Source organism: Chlorocebus sabaeus, chromosome 3 (assembly GCF_047675955.1).
Source record: "Chlorocebus sabaeus isolate Y175 chromosome 3, mChlSab1.0.hap1, whole genome shotgun sequence".
NCBI lineage: Eukaryota > Metazoa > Chordata > Mammalia > Primates > Cercopithecidae > Chlorocebus > Chlorocebus sabaeus.
The window spans coordinates 57,827,102-57,850,167 of record NC_132906.1 but is presented as its reverse complement, the minus strand read 5'-3'; the positions used below and the strand labels follow the sequence as shown (position 1 = coordinate 57,850,167).

General features: G+C 36.7%; 1 protein-coding gene across 6 annotated transcripts in view; it reads right to left on the bottom strand.

The window, feature by feature from the left end:
• LMO7 (LIM domain 7) overlaps window positions 1-23,066 on the bottom strand; it is a 219,327-nt gene that overhangs the window by 128,528 nt on the left and 67,733 nt on the right. For 5 of the 6 annotated variants that reach the window (XM_073014398.1, XM_073014399.1, XM_038007757.2 and 2 more), the window contains 2 exons: window positions 14,290-14,360; window positions 794-863 (listed from right to left, as the gene is read on the bottom strand). In XM_073014398.1, the coding sequence (XP_072870499.1) occupies window positions 794-863; window positions 14,290-14,360 (141 nt within the window). Of the gene's footprint in view, window positions 1-793; window positions 864-14,289; window positions 14,361-23,066 lie in introns of those variants that run through there. The other variant, XM_073014400.1, reaches the window with a different exon arrangement.

Below are 23,066 nucleotides of genomic sequence, written 5' to 3'. Positions count from 1 at the left end.
ATTTAACTTACTTCTATTATTGCGTTGATTTTTAAGGATTTCTAACATTTTAAAAATTATCCATCATTTGTATTTGATTGTAAATTATTTCCACAGGCAGAGCCCCACACTATTATTGTCCTCTGAAATGTCTTACCCCATCTGAGTAGCTACCTTGGGACAGTGTGGGGTATATTTTATACACAAAATCCTGATTTGAAAGCTAGAAAGAATCTACAGAACCATCACGCTCATTTTATGGGTAATATTACTGTGGCAAAGAGGAAGACAGAGACTTGGCCAACCTCACACAGGACTTTGGTGGGAAACCTATTACATAAAGTAACAGAGCTAGCAGGCCTTGACTATTTTGGAAATGCACTTAGGGTCTATGTGCTGGCTGAGGGCAATGCACAAGCATCACGTGGCAGAAACATGACAACTGGTGAACATCTCGCAGTCTGAGCCACCATTGTGGTAGCCAGCAAACAGCTCACATAGGGCTGAGCTTCAGAAGAAGGTGACCCTGAGCAAATGCAATTTGTGGAAGAAATAAGCCAAGAATGTAAATATATGAAGTTTGAAGGTGCAAAAATCAAAACAAACAATTAAAAAATAAAATAAAAGCCTCCAGGCAAAAGGGAAAGAGAAAGGAACTACAGATAAAAGGAAGACATCACCAAACACACTTTGCTTCAACAAAAAAACCATAACCTAATTTCAATGGTAATTGCAGATACAAAAACCTGCCAATGCCACCTCTTTACATTTCAAAGACCAATAAATTTAGTTGTGAAGGTAATTTACTACTTACCAATCCTGCTATTGGTGTAGACAGTCTATTGATCTTCTTAATGACGCCAGGTTTAAGCTTATTAATCAAACTGAAAGTAAACAAATACAGATGCAATTAAAAGATGCCAATATCAGTTTTTTTAGCATTTTCAAAAATCACATATATCACTATTCCCTCCCCTCAATGTGTTATACAGAGCCAATAGCCCATAAGCAAGCAAATAACCAAGACATCAAGTCTAGAGACAAAGAGGGGCACCACACACAACGGTGAGCGGTCCTCCGTAGTCTATATCCTTTATGTGTGGACACAGACCCACTTACATATCCAAAACCATCCTTCAAAGAGCTAGTTTCACATTAAAGAAAAGTAATATTTGGTTCTGTTTCAATTGCCAGTTTAAGAATCTCTTCATTATAATTTATCTCACTTCACCCAAAGAATACTATTTTCTACTAATAGTTTTCATTGATTGTTTTTCCCAAACTGATCATTTTTAAAGGTATCTTCAAAATCATATTATTTTGCCACATTTAAAAAGTGAGGTGGACTCATACAAATAGTCAACTAGTTTTTATTGGTAACTCATTCAAGTCTATAATTGATTGCTTTATTACCACAGCAGAATGACTGGGCAAACATTAAATTCAATGTACCAGAACTCCCCCAAATTAACTAAGTTACCTCAGAATCTAGTATTTTAGATTAAACAGAATCAGTTTAAGTTAATATGAAAGACACGGCAAAGATATCTATGTCTCCATAGTCTATAAAAAAGAAACTCAGCTTTGACAACTGAAACTTGGTACAATTTTGCTTCTAAATCTAGATTATTATGAACTCTTTTTTATTGATTTAGTTCACTGACACTCTGCCAGGTCGTGTAGAAATTTACCACTATAAAAATGCTTTTCTATTAATGTTAGCTTCGTTAATTAATCATTAATCACTGTCAGAGAACAGTATCTTGAAACTGATTTTCCTATTCAAAAACCCATACACAAGAAATAATTCTTTATTCTGTAACAGAGCTCCAAAAAGAAAGCAAATAAAGAAGAAATCATGAAACATTCTTAATTTACTGGTCTCCTTAGCACAATGGGCAGCAAAAAAAAAAAAAATCTGAAACCTGTGGAATGTCACTGCTTCAACATTCCAAAGACTTACATATACACTTGAGTTTGCTGAAAATAAAAAAGACAAAAGTCTTGATTTAATAACCTACAGAATGTTGTTCAACAGGATTCAAAATTACAAAACAGTGGCTATGAAGATCTCATTTTGTGAACAAAAGATGTTTTTCTGTTTTCATGGTTTCTACACACAAAGATTAGACAAGTTAGTTAATATAGCTAATAATACCATTCTCCTAACTCAATTTCCTAGAACAATTATTCCATGATACCCAATTTCTGATTTGTATACAGAAAGCCAAGTAGAAAGCAAAGCTTTCTCCCTTCATGTCCACATGATCTTTTTCTTAATCACTAGCTGAGAAGTCAGAAATGAATTGAGTAAGTTTAAAAGAAATAACAATTGCAAATTAATTCTCCTAGTTGTTCCTTATTAACAAGGTATTTCTATATTTCTGTTACTGGTGGCATTCTTGCAATGCATAGAAGAACTAGTAACTGCAGCATTATGGAATAGGAACATAATTCTTGAAAGTATAAATCAAGAAATTATTTGCAGTTTGTGACCACTAGCTCGGCACTGACTTTCTTACAGTAACTTGTATTTTGAAATTTGATCTTTAAATGACATAAATTGAGGCCATTATGAGCTGAGGAAACATATAAAATGTCAGGAAAGTCTGGCAGGAGGAAGAGTGTCATAAATTTCTGCTCCACCTATTTGAGTCACTGGTGACTTTGGCCAGGTCATTCAGCTTACCTGTTTATATCACATATCATTTTTACATTACAGGTTTCATAAGAGAAAGTACATTTTAAAAAACACAGTTTCTGAAATTAATAATAGCACAACCTACTCTCAATTGGGTCAGTCAAGGAGAGTAAGAGATCCAGGTAAAGGGAATAGAAAAGATAAACAATGTCTCCCAATAATGAGTTAATTAACACTTCCTTCATCAGAAGGTTCAAAGTTATTACTTAGAAGTGACAGACACACAATGGATTAGCATTCCTTTTCCACCCTAAACCTTCAAGTACATGTGCAAACACGGAAATAAGCTGAGGAAAAAACAATACTCTGAATAACACACAAACTAGCCTCTAAAAAGTTGAGTCACTAAAGGAAAATGCTGTTTTCTTTTGTTAGTAGTGACAATTCTAAGGACTACAAGATGGAGAAAAGACACATAGAGTCTTGGCAAATGCTGAACACCCAATTAAATTTTGAATCATCAAAAATTATTTTCATATACAATTAAAGGACAACCTTTTAGAGTATTTCTTCTAAGGAGGAAAACAATGGGTCTCATAAAATTTAAACTTCTGTGAAATTTAAGTCTGCCTAGAGGAATGGGGCATAGCCTTATGTCAAATCAAAAACAGGAGTCATCTATGGAAATACTCTCTTCTACAAATAGAACTTCTTTGCCTAATAAGCGTTCTTCAATCACACATACGGAATTCCTAAGGTAACACTGGCTTCAGGTAACTGATTCTATTCAAGATTCAGATAACATAACCTTCCAGATACCTCTATGTACTAGGACCTAGAATCATTCAAGGAGCCATTTTATCAGCCTGCATCCCCTTATTCCATCCCTCTAGCCCTAGCTTGAATTATCTCTCTCTTCCCCCAAGCCTTTCCTTAGGCCAGAGCCTAAACCTGGTTATATGCTTGGTTAGTGCATGAGAGGGCTTGCTCTTTTGGTAGGATTAAAACCAGAAGGAAGCACCTAGTAATCTGACACCTCCCAAGTCAGAGCATTCACAGGTAAGGCCAGCAATTTCTCTCCTTCTCCCTCAGCTCATCCCTTGCTAGGATCTGAATGCTTGCATTCCTCCCAAAACTCATATCTTGAAATCCTAACCCTGAAAGTAACAGTATTAGGAGGTGGAGCCCCTGGGAGGTGATTAGGTCATAAGAGTAGAACCCTCATGAGTGGGATTAGGTCCCTCATAAAAGAGGCTCCTGAAAGTTGCCTTGCCCCTTCCACCACAAGAGGTTACAGTGAGAAGTCTGTCTATGAAGGAAGCAGGTCCTCACTATATGCCAAATATGCCAGTGTCTTGATCTTAGACTTCCCAGCCTCCAGAACTGTGATAAACAAATTTCTATTGTTTATAAACTACCTAATTTATGGTATCTTGATGTAGCAGCAGCCCAAGCAGACTAAGACGTCTCTCAAGTTGCCTCCTCCCTTTCCTTCTCACTCCCCTCCCTCACCCTCAAACAAACTGTCCACTCCCTTCAAAGGAGTTGCATGATGACAGATAATAGAGAGCTGGCTCTGTTCAAAAGCTTTGTCAGTGAATATAACCCACTTTAATCATAACTCGGAGAGGAAATTCAGAAAACTGTACATAAAGCTCAATATAATGTCTAGCTCAGTTATAAAAGTTTTAGTGAGAACTAGAATTTGATGCTCTGTTTCTAATAGTGTCCAGAAACTAGTTCTAAATGCCCAATCTCATTTTTCGCTTTATCAGAAAGCTTTTCAGTTGAGGTACAAAATTTATGGATGCCTTTTGAGCTCCTATTTCCAAAGATTTTCACAATGAACAAGGAAGATGACATGGAACAACATATCAATACACTGAATGAACTTTTTAACCTGCGAATTATTTTATTAGTCATTCACGCATACATATTTCTAATATCTTTCTGTCACGTGCATTTTCTAAATATATATCCTCACATTATCAAACTTCTATTAGTAACTAAATTCTTGAAGATATACTAAAAGTATTACATGTTGTTCACAAATTGAAGAGCAATGTCTTTTTTTTTATTTTGGCAGATTTTGGGGGAACAGGTGGTGTTTAGTTACATGAATAAATTCTTCAGTAGTGATTTCTAAGATTTTGGTGCACCCATTACTTGAGGAGTGTACACTGTATGCAATATGCAGTCTTTCATCCCTCACCACTCCCCACTCTTTCCCCCAAGTCCCCAAAGTCCAATGTATCATTCTTATGCCTTTGCATCCTCATAGCTTAGCTCCCACTTATGAGTGAGAACATATGATGTTTGGCTTTTCATTCCTGAGTTACTTCACTTAGAATAATGGTCTCCCATTCCGTCCAGGTTGCTGCAAATGCCATTTTGTTCCTTTTTATGGCTGAGTAGTATTCCAAGGTATATGTATATATACACCACATTTTCTTTATCCACTCATTGATTGATGGGCATTTGGGCTGGTTCTATATTATTGTAATTGCAAATTGTGCTACTACAAACATGGGTGTGCAAGTATCTTTTTCATATAATGACTTATTTTCCTCTGGTAGATACCTAGTAATGGTAGATCTACTTTTAGTTCTTTAAGGAATCTCTACACTGTTTTCCATAGTGGCTGTACTAGTTTACATTCCCACCAGCAGTGTAGAACTGTTCCCTTTTCACTGCATCCACAACAATTCTTTTTTTATTTTTTGATTATGGTCACTCTTGCAGGAGTGAGGTGGCATTATATTGTGGTTTTGATTTGCATTTCCCTGATTATTAGTGATGCTGCCTTATTTTTCTGTATGCTTTTTAGTCATTTGTGTATCTTCTTTTGAGAACTGTCTATTTATGTCCTTAGCCCACTTTTGATGGGATTGTTATTTTCTTGCTGACTTGAGCTCCTTATAGATTATAGATATCAGTCCTTTGTCAGATGTATAGATTGTGAAGATTTTCTCCCACTCTGTGGGTTGTCTGTTTATTCTGCTGATTATTTCTTTTGCTGTGCAGAAGTTTTTTTTAATTTAATTAAGTCCCATCTATTTATCTTTGTTGGATTTGCTTTTGGGTTCTTGGTAATGAAGTCTTTGCCTAAGCCAATGTCTAGAAGGGTTTTTTCAATGTTATCTTCCAGAATCTTTACGGTCTCAGGTCTTAGATTTAAGTATTTGATCTATCTTGGGTTGACTTTTGTATAAGGTGAGAGATAAGGATCCAGTTTCATTCTTCTACATGTGGCTTCCAATTGTCCCAGCACCATTTGTTGAATAGGGTGTCCTTTCCCCACTTTATGTTTTTGTTTGCCTTGTGGAAAAGCAGTTGGCTGTAAGCACTTGGCTTTATTTCTGGGTTCTCTATTTTGTTTTATTGGTCTATGAGCCTATCTTAAACAATGATTTTTTTTTTATCCACTATATGGTATTAATGCATTTGCTTGCTTTTCCTCTAAACACAAATTGTGCTTATTAAGCATTTTAATGTGCACTAAATATGGCAATGTGCTGGGATCGGCAGCAGAGCAATCAGACAGTCCAGCTGCTAGAGGAACAGACAACCCTCTCCCTTTCCAAACAGCATCGCCTAGCACTTAGCAAAAAAACCTGGCATTTCATAGGTGCTTTACAAATATTTACTAAAATCCACTGCCCAGTTTTTAATGCAGAAATATTTCTGTGAAATATGAAACAAATCATTCAAAATATCTTCTTTATAAAGAAATTTTTAAACATTTTACCTCTGCTTTCAAATGCTAGAAATTTTTTGCTTTTACCAACAACACCCCTCCCTAGTATTTTTTTGTTTCCAGAGAAGTCAAACCTTGATATTCTCCACTTATTGTCAACATTGATCAAAAGAGTGAACTATCAGACATATTAACTTGGACTGGTTATCTTAATTAAGTAAATGCCTTACTAAAATTTTATTAACTTTTATTTAAATTCATAAGCTGTAATATTTTAAAATAAGTAATCATATTTCCATGGGTAAAATAACCAGCATATATAATTTAAAAGTCTAAAAGCATTCAATATAAATATTTATGATCACTCTAATCTTTTCAAAGATTGCTAGTAAAATTGATGTAAGTTTAATTCCTAGAATTTCTATGGTAGTAATTTTGAATACTGTTGAATAACCTACAATACACAATAAAAGTTAACAGTAAATGCTAAGATGGGAAAGTGTGTGGAACCGCAATGTCAGTACCAATATTTATAGTCATCACTTTCTTATGATGGAATTTTATCATATAGCCTCACCATTCTGCTTGAAGCATCCTGAAGTAAGTTTAGCAAAGCTTGAGTAGTCTCAGGGCAGATACCTCTTATTCTCAGACCCTCCATAATTACAGTACTAATGGATTTCACTGAGTAGTAGAAAATTTCCCAATGTCACATCAAAGGCAAACGGCGTCTAGACACAGACCTTACACCCTTCACAACAATGAACTCAAAGTGGATCACAGACCTAAATATAAAACCAAAAGCTATTAAAACTCCTAGAAGAAAAGATTTAGGTTTGACAGCGACTTTTTAGATATGACACAAAAAGCACAATTCATAAAAGAAAGAATTGACACACTGGACTTCATTAAAATTAAAAATATCTGCTTTGTGAAAGACACTGTCAAGGGAATAAAAAGACAAGCCACAGACTGAGAGAAAATATTTGTAAAAGACATATCTGAAAAGGGACTCTTATCTAAAATATACAAGGAACTCTTAAAAAGTCAACAATAAGAAAATCTGATTAAAAAATGGGCCAAAGACCTTAACAGACACCTCACTAACGAAGACACGCAGATGACAAGCATATGAAAAGATGCTCCACATCATATGTTAACAGCAAATTAAAACAACGAGATACCACTACACATTTATTAGAATGGTCAAAATTCAGAACACGGACAACACCAAATGCTGACAAGGACGTGGAACAACAAAAACTCTCATTCTCTGCTGGTAGAAATGCAAAATGGTACAGAGATTTTGAAAGAGTCTGGCAGTTTCTTACGAAACTAAATATACTCTTACCATATGATGCTGCAATCATGTTCCTTGGTATTTACCAAAAGGAGCTAAAAATTTACATTTACACAAAAAATTGCACACGGATTGTATTAGTCCATTCTCACACTGCTATTAAGAACTACTTGAGACTAGATAATTTATGAAGAAAATAGGCTTAATTAACTCACAATTCCACAGGCTTAACAGGAGGCATGACTGGGAGGCCTCAGGAAATTTACAATCATGGCAAAGGCAAAGGGGAAGCAAGCGGGTCTTACTGTGGCAGAGAAAGAGAGACAGCAAGTGAAGGGGGAAGTGCCACCTACTTTTAAAACATCAGGTCTGGAGAGAACTCACTCACTATCACGAGAACAGCATGGGGGAAACCCGCCCCCATGATCTAATCACCTCCCACCAGGTCCCTCCCCCAACACTGGGAATTACAATTTGACATGAGATTTGGATGGGACACAGGGCCAAACATCATGGATGTTTATAGCAGTTTTATTCATAATTGTCAAAACTGGGAAGCAACCAAGATGGCCTTCATTTGATGAATGAATAAACAAACTGTGGAACCGCCAGACAGCAGAATGCTATTCAGCACAGAAGAGACATAAGGTGGCCGGGTGCAGTGGTTCACGCCTGTAATCCCAGCACTTTGGGAGGCTGAGGCGGGCAGATCACTTGAGGTCAGGATTTTGAGACCAGCCTGGCCAACATGGTGAAACCCCGTCTCTACTAAAAATACAAAAATTAGCCGGGCGTGGTGGTGCCTGGCCTGTAGTCCCAGCTACTCGAGAGGCTGAGGCAAGAGAATCACTTGAACCCGGGAGGCGGAGGTTGTGGAGAGCAGAGATCGCACCATTGCACTCCAGCCTGGGGGACAAGAGCAAGATTTCATCTCAAAAAAAAAAAAAAAAAAAAAAAAAAAGAGAGAGAGAGAGACATGAGCTATCAAACCATAAAAAGATATGGAAGAAAGAGCATATTACTCAGTTAAAGAAGCCAATCTGAAAAGGCTACGCACTATATGATTCCAACTATGTGACATTCTGGAAAAGGCAAAACCATAAAGACAGTAAAGATCAGTGGTTGCCAGGGGTTACAGGTAAGGGAGGGATGAACAGGAGGAACACCGAGGATTTCAACAGCAGTGAAACAATTCTGGATGATACTATAATGATGGATACATGTCATTATACATTTGTCCAAAACCACAGAACGTACAACACCTAGAATGAACTGTAAGGTAAACGACAGACTCTGGGTGATGATGATGTGTCAATGCAGGTCCATCATTTGTAACCAATGTACCCCTCTGATGGGGGATGTTGATAATGGGAGAGGCTGTGCATGAGTGGGGTCATGGAGAATATGGGATCTTTCTGTACCTTTCACTCCGTTTTTCTGTGAACTCAAAACTGTTCGTTTAAAAAGTCTTCAAAACAAAAACAACAGAAATCAAAAGGAATCTAACGGGGGGATCTGGCTTCCTGTACTATTTAACTATGAAGTAACGTTACTAAATTCCTCTCAATCCCTCAGGTAAATGAGAGTGATATTATCAGTCTCCCTCTGGGATTTCAACCCTCAACTTTGAGGCCAAATATTAAAAAACTTCTGCAAAACTTCAAATGAGTCCTTAGAGTGTGTCTACCATAACTGAAGTGAATTTTTAAGTTGATGTTTGCCAAGCTGACTTTCATCTTGATATACTCTTTGAAACAAAAAATCGTGTTTTTGCTAGATATAGATATTACATCACAGGTGAAATGAACCATGATGCTTAAAAAGAAGGCATGTAAATGCCAATCATAAAATACTGCCATTAAAACAGATTAAAATTTTTACATTCATTTTTATGAACTTGAACCCTTGCACCATTGTTTGCCTATTGCTGGGCTATCATGTAACATGGAAACTTCAAAGCTTATATTACTTGAAAATGAAGAAAAACAGTTTTCACTAAATTTCAAAAGGCTATAAAAACAGATCAGGGTCAATAAACAGTGTTGGCATGCTGGAACGCTGTATGTAAGCAACTGTCCTCCTCAGGAAATTCAAAACCAGAAACACCTCTAAGAATAAAAGCCTTTCCCACTACATGAAAGCCTCTGGGCTTCCCATGGAGCACTGCATGGAAGGCCCAGGGGGCCTACCCATGTCACCAGCACTCCACGTATGGGTGGAGATCTCCAACTCCAACAAAAAAGATAGAGCTCTCTTGGCTGGAATGACAAAGTGACAAAGTTCTCTATCTTACCCAATGACTTAAAATCATAATCTGAGTGTCCCACAGCAAACAGTAGTATTTGTAAAGATAAAAAAATATATTTTTCTATTGAATATGTATATCTATATATCTTTAATAAACTATTACAGTATTTTTTGGCAGATAGTGTTGTGGTCACATGGCTGATACAAATAGAAACACCAATAGGAGTGAATATCTTGCTCCTGTCTTTCCAAGCTATAAGAAAGGGAAAAGAAGACTTGGTGATAGTTAGAGTTTTGTTTTGTTTGTTTGTTAGTTAGAGACAGAGTCTTGCTGTCATCCAGGCTGGAGTGCAGTGGTACAATTTTGGCTCACTGCAAGCTCCACCCCCCAGGTTCACGCCATTCTCCTGCCTCAACCTCCCGAGTAGCTGGGACTACAGGCGCCCGCCACCACACCCGGCTAATTTTTTGTATGTTTAGTAGAGACGGGGTTTCACCATGTTAGCCAGAATGGTCTCAATCTCCTGACCTCGTGATCCGCCCGCCTTGGCCTCCCAAAGTTCAGGGATTACAGGAGTGAGCCATGGCGCCTGGCCAGGAAGAGTGTTCTTACTGTGAGTCATGTGTTCAAAAAGGCATAAACTTCTGATGCATGGCTGACTGTGGCAGAGACTTGGGATCATTCCAAGGATGGGAGGTACAGACTGACTAACCAGTGACACACCCAATCAGACTATCGTCAAGCAAATCTTCTTCATCAGAGAGAAAAAAAAAAAAAAGAGTGTTTTCATTTGAATATTTCTAAGATTGTTATCATCAGATGAGTAACTGGGAAATTACTGATATCATTACCTGTTTGTGTCTCAACTGAATATGTTTAGAAAAGAGGAATAATTCTGCTAGAACCCAGAGCAAAACAAGATCATAGACATTGATCAAGTGATACATCTTTTATATTTGTAAAATATACATAATAAGGCAGTCTACATGAGCACTAAGAAATACTGAAGAAAGACAGATTAATGAACACTACTAATAAAATTCATAGCACATTATAACAAGGAGCTAAAATCACCTTATAAACACTTGCAACCCTTTTATTAATTAGAAAAGCAAAAATATCAGACAGTGTTCCCATCTCACTGTTTAGTAAAACCAAGAGAGACTACAGTCCTAGACTTACATCAAGGGAGTTTTCTTTATCCAACTCACTAGATGCCACAGTCAAACTAAACCACACTAAAATAACTAATATGAAGATACTAACTTCAATAGTCAATCAGATTAAAAGGCAGTGAACACACGTAACTATCCTCATTACTCAAATGTATATCCTGTCTGAAACCACAGTGCACGGTTTATCCCCACTTAGACTATCTGAAATGTCAGTACACTTCCAATTGGGTGAAAGCTATAATAAGCTATTCGAACTTTTGACTTTGATATTTCAGAACACCAGTTCAAAAGAAAAGAGTACTACTAATGGATTTTTTAAAAACTGCTGAGATTACTGGATTAAATATTAAGAAAACTATTTAATGGTGGTAATGAAGGAGAATGCCTAGAGGTTTCTAACAGGCAACAAGCAGAACTTGTATGTCACAAGAAATATGATTCTGACAGCGAGCCAGACAGAAGTCAGCCTTTTCCTGTACGAAAATGAATTCAGGTTTTAAAAATATCCTAATCATATTTCAGCTAAAACTTGGGATCTCTAGTGGGTAAAATATCCTCAAAGACAGATAGCTTACTATATTTACCATTAATTAAAAAGTCAGGGCTTGTAATACCAGACCTCTGAACAGCTGACTTTGTTTTCCTCTCAGGCATTATATATAACGCAGGTGGATGTAGCCACAAACAGCAGTGTCTGCTTAATCATTTCAGAGTGGAACCGGCCAGGCTTTCCTCAGTTACAGCTTTCATACTAAATATAGTTATCTGGACTTTTTATTCGTTAACACCACAGCTTTTAGATGAATGTGTCGTCATTAACCAGTGGCTATCAACAATGTGATTCACAATTTACAGAAATATTTTTTAATAAAAATATTACGCAGTACTTTGGTGTCCCATAGTAAATTACAATTGCTGATTACCATGGCTTCAGATTTACTTAAGCTACTTTTGGGAAACGTTAATTTAAAGAATACTGGGTACTAAGAGATTGATTAGACTTATGTGGCAATGCACAAAACTCCAAACTGGTGTTATTCCAATTAGAAAACAGTATTAGAATGAGCTTTGGAAGTCTGAGAATTAAAGTGACTTTTTAAAAAACGAATATATCTCTAAACATTCATCCAAATGTTTGCTATTGCCATTAAGGTAGAAATTACGTATTTCTTCTAACGTGTACTGCCTGTGCTCACAATAGTTTTTCATCAACTCTGAATATCCTCCCTAGTCACACTACGCTGATCTTTTCAGGCTCGGGATAGCTTTTGGAAATCACTTCTAATCATTCAGAGCCCAGGCTGGTGCATAAGGTGTATTTTAAGTCAAAACCTGGGTGTCACTATCAAACATGTTTAATGATCTACGTGTGGCATCAATGCCCCAAAAGTGGGACCCCTAAAATATTATGGGCAATAGTTCATTACTGGAAATATATAACCTACAAAGTTACTTCTTTGAAAAGATCATATATTTGAGATATATGCTTTTGTAAATCTAGAAAGATTCCATGCTTCATAGACACACTTCCTTGTAGGCACAAACCCACCCAGTTCCTATTCAGACTTGTGGGGTATAAGGTTGATGGCTTTTTTTTTTATTGCAAACATTTAAATAACAACTAAAGTACTTTACAGGTCACACAGCTCTTTCTAATAGGTACTGTTTACCCTCCATCTTCTAAACATTACTAGAATACATTTAAATCATACAGTTTTCAGATTAAGATAAAATAACTTCCCTTTAGTGACCAGTTGGGCTACGTGGTTTACTTAAATTAGTTTAAACACTATTTGACTCATTGTCAAACTAACTGAAACATTATTCATGTTCCAATGAATGTAACATTGGAAGATCACAAGAAATACACTTTAAACTTTATTCCTGGCCCTTATTCACATGTCTGTCCTATACATGTCACCTATACATTAGGTGAAACCACATGAAATTGACACTCCTGTAGGTCACAAATGGTTAAATATCAGCAACTTCATATGGAACAAATTAATAATATCACCCTAACACAAAGAAGTTTGAACGCCTGCCAACAGAGCTGAGAAGATAGAGACTGTTATTTACTTGCCCATCCTCTAGCAACAACTTGTACATATACAAAGTTTGATAGTTTATAAAAACCTTAAAATATATATTGTTGAACTCAGCAACTCTGAATTAGGCACATCAGGTACCTTGATCTCCACTTTACAGATGAGAAAATAAGGCTCAAATGTTAAGTCACTTGGTCAAATGTTCAAACATGTGAAGTCACTTATTCAAAGGTCCAAAAGTAATGGAGTGAGAAATCTAACCTAGGCCCTTTGACTCCAGACCTTTTGTTGCAAACAACTCCTTCAAAAGGATAATCAAAATCTCTAAGTACTAGTGCATACACTCTCACTGCCTACATGTGGACAGATAGCACAAACACTTGGGCGATAAGTGTCTAGATTGAAATAGTTAAGTGCTTTCAAAAATGTGGGTGAGTATTCAAGTACATTCTTAGAATTTATTTGCTGGCTTCTGCAACCTCTACCTTCACCCAGGATTTCATCCTTATGCCTCACAGGCCTGCCTCTCCCTTATTCCCACAGGTCACATACTTGGCTAACTGTGCTATGCATCCATTGGGGAGCAAAATATTACACTACACATACAATGTAGGCCTTATACCATCAATCATGGTACTAGCCTATTTTACTTCTTTGTAAGTGAAGTCTGGGGTGTTGTTCTCGATGGTAGCTTCATTGAATGAATGGTCCATAACTCAAACTGATTTTGGTAATGTAATGACTCCACTTAAAGCTGAAAAGAAAAATCTACCACTCCAATCATCATGATTTATTGAGGAAGCAAAGATTTTGTGTATTAACTTCTAAACCAGGCAATTTTACCCATTAGAATATTCAGACTAAGAGATCGATGGTAAAATGTCATACGGTTTCCTTCTCAATCACCCACCTCCTACTGGTCCACCATGCAATAGAATCTTTCTTGTTTACTAATTAAAAATAATATATATTTTACCAGTGCTATCTTTAGATACAGAGACTGATAACCCCTTCTTCCTACTGTCTCGTACTGTGAGGTATCAATTTGCAGGGATCAAATCTCACCAGTGACCAAGAACACATATGTGTGACTACAGTGGCCATGGGAGAAGCCAAACACCTCATCACTCACACAAACACATACACATGCACACACACATCTTTGCTTTTGAATTATTTTTTAAATACTTTAAATACTTACTCACACAGCAGAACACCGTTTTCTAGAGAGGCTCGAAAATCTTTTGTTTCAAAATTCTTCTCTGTCACTGCCTGAAAGACAGGTTTGGGTGTTAATTTTCTCTTAAGCAGGGATAACACACAAGTCAAATTCAGTATTAGATTAATTAATATGCATTTAATGTTATACTTGAAGGTTTTGCATACATAAACCATTATATCCTATAATCTGTTCCTTATAGTGATATGTACTGTTTGTTTTATGTTACAAAGAGATAGTTTAACCATTTTAGTATGACAAATATATGCAGGAACAAATCACAATGAGTGTTTTTGGGTAATATAATCATTTTATTGGATGATACATGAAACTTAAGAGCTAAACTAAATTTTCAACATATTTTATATATTTTTTAAAAACCTATGGGTGATCTATTCTAATAAGAGTCAATAAAAACAGTTTAAGATAGAAACTCACAATACCAACTACAATGAATACACAAATCATTCATTTCAATTCCATCTTTATATTCCTTAAATTTCATTACAAAGCAAAACAGCAGAGGGCATGACACTTCTTAAACTTATTTATGAAATTGTACTAATTGATGTAAAGAACCATTTATTGAAACATCCTAGGGAGAAGACTATTAAATCCTGGGCACAGAGAACAAAAAGAAAGAAAGGTGAGATGGTGAATATTTTAAACAGACAATTCCCAACTTAAGGAATTACAGAGGAACAGGCACCTGCAGTTACCATCCCAATAATGTTGGTGAAAACTCTAGAAAAGTATCTAGATTTTCTCTCTAAAGCGGGAGGTGATTGGGATAGAAAAGGGGATTCCACAAGGGAAACAGTAGCAGAGAAAATGAAGGTCACAGTGGGGAAAAGCTGCTCTAAGAACAACCCTCGGGACTGAGTCCCAGCTCGAGTGGAGGGCAGGGACCAACGGCAGTGACATCAGCTGTCCTGGAGATGCAGCCACCAGCTAAGAGCAGAAGTAGTCCTTGCTCCACCTGCCACTTCAGAAAGAAATACATTTTTGATATCCTGAACTGGAAAGTCACTAATCTTAAATCCCAGGTTGGCTCCAGGGCTCAATGAAGAGATCTTTACCACCATCCGCTAGCTGTCCTCACTGCTGCCAGCTTCACAGTCCCCCTAAAATCCCTGTGTGTCTTCACTCTGCATCTCTCCACAGTACCCAACATTGCTGCAGCTAGACATGATATCTGTTAACTGACAAAATAATGGTTGTGTTTCTCAGAAGCTGGTCTATACATTTGGACAGGAGCCTGGGCCAGGAGGCAACAGAAAGAGGTAGATCCTTCCTGTACTTGGCATTAATCTACAGAAGGGCTGCACTGCTGCTTTACTTAAACAAAGGCTGGGTGTCTGTTACAGGCACTACCTGAATGCTGGGTAGGAATTTACCGGAAAAAAAAAAAAAAAAAAAATGTTTTAAAGGCAGGCAGCTCTTCCCTCAAGGAGTCCATAGCCTCATAAGAAAAACATAATGTTTAGGCTGGGCGCAGTGGCTCACACCTGTAATCCCAGCACTTTGGGAGCTGAGGAGGGCAGATCACAAGATCAGGACCATCCTGGCTAACACAGTGAAACCCAATCTCTGCTAAAAATACAAAAAATTAGGCGGGCGTGGTGGCGGCGCCTGTAGTCCCAGCTACCCTGGAGGCTGAGGCAGGAAAACGGCGTGAACCCAGGAGGCGGAGCTTGCATGAGCCAAGATGCGGCCACTGCACTCCAGCCTGGGTGACAGAGCAAGACTCCGTCTCAAATAAAAATAAATAAATTTTAAAAAACAAGAAAAACATAATGTTTAAAGCACAGTTAAACAAAGAGAATGACACATTCTTCTGAAAGTAACTCTGAGAGGACCCTGGATTATCCCACCAACCTGTGCAAACTATTTTGAATTTTCCCCAAATTGTTCCAAAACAAACTCAAGGGGAGTGCAGATCTCAGCTACAGAAAACGTTGTAACATGTCATTCATCTGGAAACTCCTATGCAAAGCCAAAAAGCATGAAATAGGCCCAGAAACATCCAACACAGATGTTAAAGCCCATTTTCTCTAGTCATAGCAAAGCCCCTCAGAGCCACTGACACTTACTACAATCTGGCAATTATATTCCCAAATCAATATAGATTCAAAGCAGTGATTTAGAAGAAAGAAAGGCTGTGTCCTGCAGACATCGGATAGCAGTGAAGAATGACAGTCAACAGCAATGAAAGGGCCAATTAAGAGGGCAGTGTGTAGCAAGTAGCAAAATAGAAAAAGAACTGAAGTCTGACCAAAACAAAGTAAGTTCAAATTCCACATTCACTACCTAATAACTGTGCAATCTTAAGCAAGTTACATAACCTCTCTGTACCCCAATCTGCTCATCTGAAGCAGGGAAAATATCACCTGCTTATTAGTTTGTAGTGGCTGAAATGTGCAATCAAGTTCTTGAGGGTGGTTAAACAGCACATCCCAAACCTCATTACGTGCATTGACCCTGAAGTTACAACTCTGACAATACTCCAGTAATTAATCCTCAGAAACACACCTCCGCATCATATAGACATGGCTGAGTTAGTTATATTTAGAATATCCTTTAATAAAGTGGGAAAAATGGAATATTCAAAGCTATTCAGAAAACCCAACTATCCATGATGGTTCATCTCCCCCAAAAAGACAACAGAAAGGCCAGATCATGTGTAGTAGACTTCAGATCCCCTCATATATCCAAATATTGATGTACTCTTGTACTTATGTACTTTCCAAAATCTAAATAATGATGATAAAAGACCAGATTCCATTTGCACAGTATATTTTTTTAAAAGACAATATAAAAACTAAATGAAGGTTTTAAATAATAGCTTATATTTTGAGGACGTGGCAATCTGGCATGCCCTGTACACCACTGAAGGTAATATAAAATGATACAACAATTCTAGAAGGTAATTTGTGATATGTATCAGAAGTCTTAAATATGCATATTCTCCTGGGTGCAGGATCTAGCAATTTATATTAGGACAAAAGGACAAGCACACAGAACAGAACTGTTTCACAGCGTTCTGTAGAATAAATAGCAACAATTACAAATACCCTGAATGCCCAGCAATAAGAAATTGATTACATTATGATATAGCCATAAAACAGAAAATGACACAAAATTGAAATTCATGTCATAAAAGTGGATTTATTACTTGTAAAAAATACTTATTATTTAAAAAGCAATTTATGAAAAATACACGGAGTATAATCCCAATTTCTGTAACTCTCTAAGAATGTATCATAAGCAAACATGGAATAAATATACTAACAGTAATTATTTCTAAGTTGTAGAATTACACTCATTTTTAATATTATCTTTTGTTTATATTCTTTAAAGAGTACAGGTGTTTATATATAAATTTATAAAATATATTTATAAAAAATAAATTTACATATAAATTTATTAATATAAAAGAACAACATTCAAAATAAGTCAAAACCAATCAGATTTAGGTCAATTTACTAAATCTCCTGTACCTAAAGAAACAAAGAATAGAAGAAGCTGACACCAGTTTTTGTCCTAGGTAATTTTTCTCATTATCTATGCAATCCACATAATCCTCAAATTTAATAATCCTATTATGTCCATTTCACCAGTATGAAATTCGAGGCTCAGAACATTTAACTTTCTAGAAAGTTACAGAACCACCCACATGAAACAGACACCAAAAACCAACAGCATTTTATAAGTACTCAGTAAAAGAGTAACTCAACTACATTAGACTCTAAAGTATTTATAGGCTAAGAAAAATAAATTATCTTCAATCTATTTAGAAATTTTTAAATTAGGGTATTTTACCATATAATACACCTTCAAAAATAATCCTCCTCTGTTAAGGGTATAGGAGGTATATCAGTAAATAAAAATGTTCAATTAATCTTTTTATCCAATTTTCCTGGATAAAAAGATGTGTTAACACATAATGACTGTGTGTGTGTATGGGTGTAGGTGTGAGAGAGAAAGAGTAAAAATATAATACTCTAAACTTCAGTATAAGATAAATTCTCTTTAAATGTTTTACCAGTTTTGTGGGCATTTTCATGAACATTATAAAACATTCGTACTGCACATACTAGCTACTCCAACCTCAATAACTCGAAAAATCTAATTAAGTTTTTAATTAGCAACTCTTATACCATACAATTGTAAACTCACCTAAGACTCCCTCTAAAACAAAACAAAAATTTTTATGAGTTTAAAACCAAAAGAAGAAAGCACAATTTTATAGCAGGACTATTAGGTCTACAGAGGCTGCCTCAGCTACTTACCTTAAGTCACAACATGATGTCAATGGTGGCCTGTTGAGGCCAAGTAGGGGCTCTGGAACTAGGATGCCTGAGTTTAAAGCCCTGCTCTGCCACTTTCTACCTGCAATTCTGAACAAGCTACGTAACATCTTAGTTATCCCATGTGTGAAATGGAGATGTACCTATCTCACCAGGTTATGGTGAGGATTAAATGAGATAATACGCATGAAACACTTAGCACTTGCCTGACTCAAGAGAAGCACTCACAAATGCTAGCTGTTATTATCACCTGTTACTATCCATCTGTAGACTGAAAGTAAGAAGCTGCATCTTAGCAGACAAATGTCTGTTTTGCCAGATGCAACATCCTTTATTTAAAGGAAGAAATTGAGTTATCAAATTATTTTCTGTGTTCTGACAACACTGCAAAAGTTATAAATCTACAAACCATCTCAAAACGCAGTGAAAGTAGGTCATTTAAAAATAAGAATAAATCATACTTTAAATGTGAATTCATTCTTATGTTGAGAATTCCGTATTCTGAAAGAAATTACAGTATTTTAAAAGAACTGTTTATCTAGTAGTTCTAATCTAACAATTACTCATTCAGTTTTTCTATAATTTTGAACCTTACTCATTAGCAAGTTATTTAAGGTGTGACACATTTCACGTAATGTTGCTGTGATTCATAGAAACCACATAAATAGAGACCACGTGTTTCCCACTTATCAAAAGTCAACACAAACAGGAGTGATGACTATGTCGTCAAACAGCCACACCCTGCCTTCTATACAATTTTTTCTTCTCTTTCTTGTTTGCCCCTTTCCATATTTTCCTAAGGCAGTTAAATAAAATCATCCCCACCTAAAATAATCTGAGGAGATACACATTAGGAGAGAATGACTGAGGTTTAATCCTGGACCTATCTCACACGACACACTTCTAAATCACCACTCAGTCCCTTAATTTTAAAAGGGAAATTAATATTTGCCCTATCTACTTCACAGTACACAAGTGACTTGTGAAGACATTTCGACTCCTCTGGGAAGAAAGGCTACATATCCCAGCGTAGGCTCGTGCTTCCAGCCACGCTGTGGCAAAGAAGCTAGGAAGTGACTGGGCCAAGTGTGAGGCTGTTGGGGCTTCCTCTGAGGCTGTAATTAGCCTACCCGAGCATATGAAGGGCGGAGCAGCCTCCCGAGGGCATATTCCGCACAAACACCTCTGCCAAACCTGTCTTACCACCTGTGGCCTCCGAAGAAGCCCTTGGTAGGAAGTTATTAAAAAGCAGGTTCTGTGGAAGAAAATATCTATCAGATAAATATTAAGGCAATAATTGCCAAGTGTATAAATTTCAAGAAACACCATTTCTTTTGCTATGAGGTATATTCATTTCCTAAACAAATGGGAATTATCTTCACACCCCTAACAGTTTTGTTTATGGTTTTATTTTAATCCTCTTGCTTGAATAAGATTTCTCACCAATGTAAGCAATAAGTTTCCCCAAAGCTCTATCGCTCAGTTCCAGTTCTGATTGCATAATCCACATGACTTAAATCCCAAACATTCTGGGAGCTTCTTGAAGACCACTTCATACCAGACTGCTTATCAGCAAAATGCCCAGTACTGTGAGCCAGCAGGCACTTCTCTCCTTTAACTTTTTCCATTTCTGTTAAGCAGCCGTTTAAAAGGCGCCTAGAATCCCAAAAGCACTCTCCACCACATTTGTGTGCAAACCACTGTGCAAAAAGAAAAACATTGTTTGAGCTTGTATTCAAAGCTGGAGAGCGGTGTTTGCTGACAAAAATTAGGCTCTGAGCTTCAACTGGGCTCACAGTTGATTTCAAATTAAGTTACTTACTAATGGACAGATCAGCTACTAGGTCATGATACTTAAGATACAAACCATCATTACACCAATCATTTCAACATTAGTAATGAGAAACAAAAAAAAATCCCAACACACATTGACATGAGAAACCACTGTGGTACAGACAAACCACATCATAAAACAATTCCCAAGAGCCGTGTTTGCCATAATTTCTCATTCAAGGAGATAACTAAGTGTTCACATACCATGACCTTATAATAAGATAGCACAGGGCATTGTTTCTGCAGGAAGAAGCCCCAGGTTGGTATACACGGAGGAGCTGGATGCCTTCTCCAAAGCTGTCAATCAGTTAAAAACACCCCTCTTTACTCCATTCATTAAACTTCATTTTTGAAACAACTATTATATGATCCCCACGACTCCACAAAACACATCAAATTTTTACAGTAAATTCCATAAGTGATATGGAATTCCTCTAGTGATACTTTTTGAAAGGGTATATGGTTGGATGAAAGCTTCAAGGTTGAAAGCTTGTCACCACTATTAATTTGCTACATGAAAATTTTTCCAGGCTAAAGAGTATGTTAGCGTTTAACTTTCCATTTAAATAATCTGTCTTAATTTCAACTAAGATACAAAGAAAGCATTCATTTATTCATTCATTCAAAAATCATTTAATGACAACCTGCTATACACATTCCTGATATGGTGCATAGCACTAGGAATATAAAAGGTAAAATGAAGCAATTCTTGGAAATTCTTCTTTAAAATTCTAACCCCATTTTGAAATTGTAGTCAAAATGGCATATGTGGTTAACCCACTGAATTATAGCATGTTCTTGGTAAACTTATATTGTATATTCAGCAAATAACATTCCTTTAAGGTACATAATTCTCAAGTCACTCATCTCTATTAAGATTTGGCATTGTACTACATAATATTCTGGAGTATACTAGGACCATTTTTGCCAATACTAATATCATTTGATAGCAAAACCAAAGCCAACTCACAGTCTTCCAGGACAGTGGTAATCAGAACTGCACAGATCACTGAATTCTAGATGGAACCCAAAAGTCTCATAGTGGTCAAAAGTCTAAACATTTCTCCTGCCCCTCTGCCCTCTACCCCAACTTTCATCTCAGAGTGGCTGGGCTCAGTTACACCTCCCACTTCACCTTCTCTTGGGGAAGGCCAACAAGTCTTCACAGAGCCAGAAAGAAGGAGCAGGGAAACAGCCAGCAAAATGCAAAGCTCTGGGTTGTGTGCCCAGATAATTAAAAGCCAACTGTCTTTATAAACACTCAAAATTCTCACTCAATCATCATTAAACCAGATGTCAGCTACACTAATATTTTGAGGGAAAAAAAAAGAATAAGTTTAAACATTTCTAGTCTAGGAGAAGAAGCCCACTTCCCTAGACCATAGCCAACTTTTAGCTTACAGTCTCAAGTTATTTTTACTAAACCACAATTATTAACAAGCCAAAAATGAAATACAACTGGAAGAAAAACTAAATAAAACAGGGAAGAAAGGAAGGAAGATTGGTTCCAGGATTGACAATTTATGTGCAAGGTTTCATCAATCCATCAAAATCCAAGACAACCTGAGTCCTATTAGGGGCCAGGTAAGTTCACTGAAAACATCACATACAAAAACTGTGCTAGTTTTACAGCCTATGCTTCATTATGTTAACAATCACAGAAATCACTTCTAACAAGGACATTGCATTTTGTCTATAAATACAGGTCTATACTCCAATTTATGTTGTTGCAGACAATAAGGAAAATATCCTAAGGGAAAAAAGTCTAGCCTTAAATTTTTTTTTCTAGATTAAGGACTTTTAAAATAACTACCACACAAGGCATAAGTAGATGTGAATAATCATTATCAGGATATTTTAAGTACAGTTCAAATGCTTAATATAATAATGGGTTCTCAAGAGCAAAAAGATGGCATCATTTTTTGCAGAAATGTTTCACACACACATTAGCAAGTCTCAACAATTACCTACTTACCTCCCTGTGAATTACTAGGAGAGGCATCGCTGTGGGAACACATTCATTTTGGGAAATGGTATATCTCTATCACAGGTGAGAGTCACTAGTTATTTCATATAAAAACTTCAAACTGACAGTTACGCCCCTGCTACCTATGATATACTTTACTATCCAGTTTAAGTCTGGTATTAAGTAATGGAGTTGAGATGCCCGGTTACACAGGAATTCCTGCAATAATTCTTGATGTATTCCCACTGCAAGTCAGCAACAATGTAGTCCTTCTGGCACCAGTCTGTCAACCTTCCAGAAGCAAAAAGGTCACTACAATGTATTCCTAGTGCACACCCAAGTGAGATGAAAGCATCCCTCCACACAAAAACTTGTATATGAATGCTCATAACAACCAGAAAGTGGAAACTACCCAAATGTTCATGAGCTGATGAATGAATAAATAGAACATGGTGAAACTATACAATGGAATATGATTCAGCAATCACCAGAATGAAGTACAGTGGTCCGCCTCCATGGTTCCACTTTCTGTAGTTTCAGTTACCCACAGTCAACCACAGTCCAGAAATATTAAATGGAAGATTTCAGAAATAAACAATTCTTAAGTTTTAAATTGTGCATTGTTTTGCATAGCGTGATGAAATCTCAAG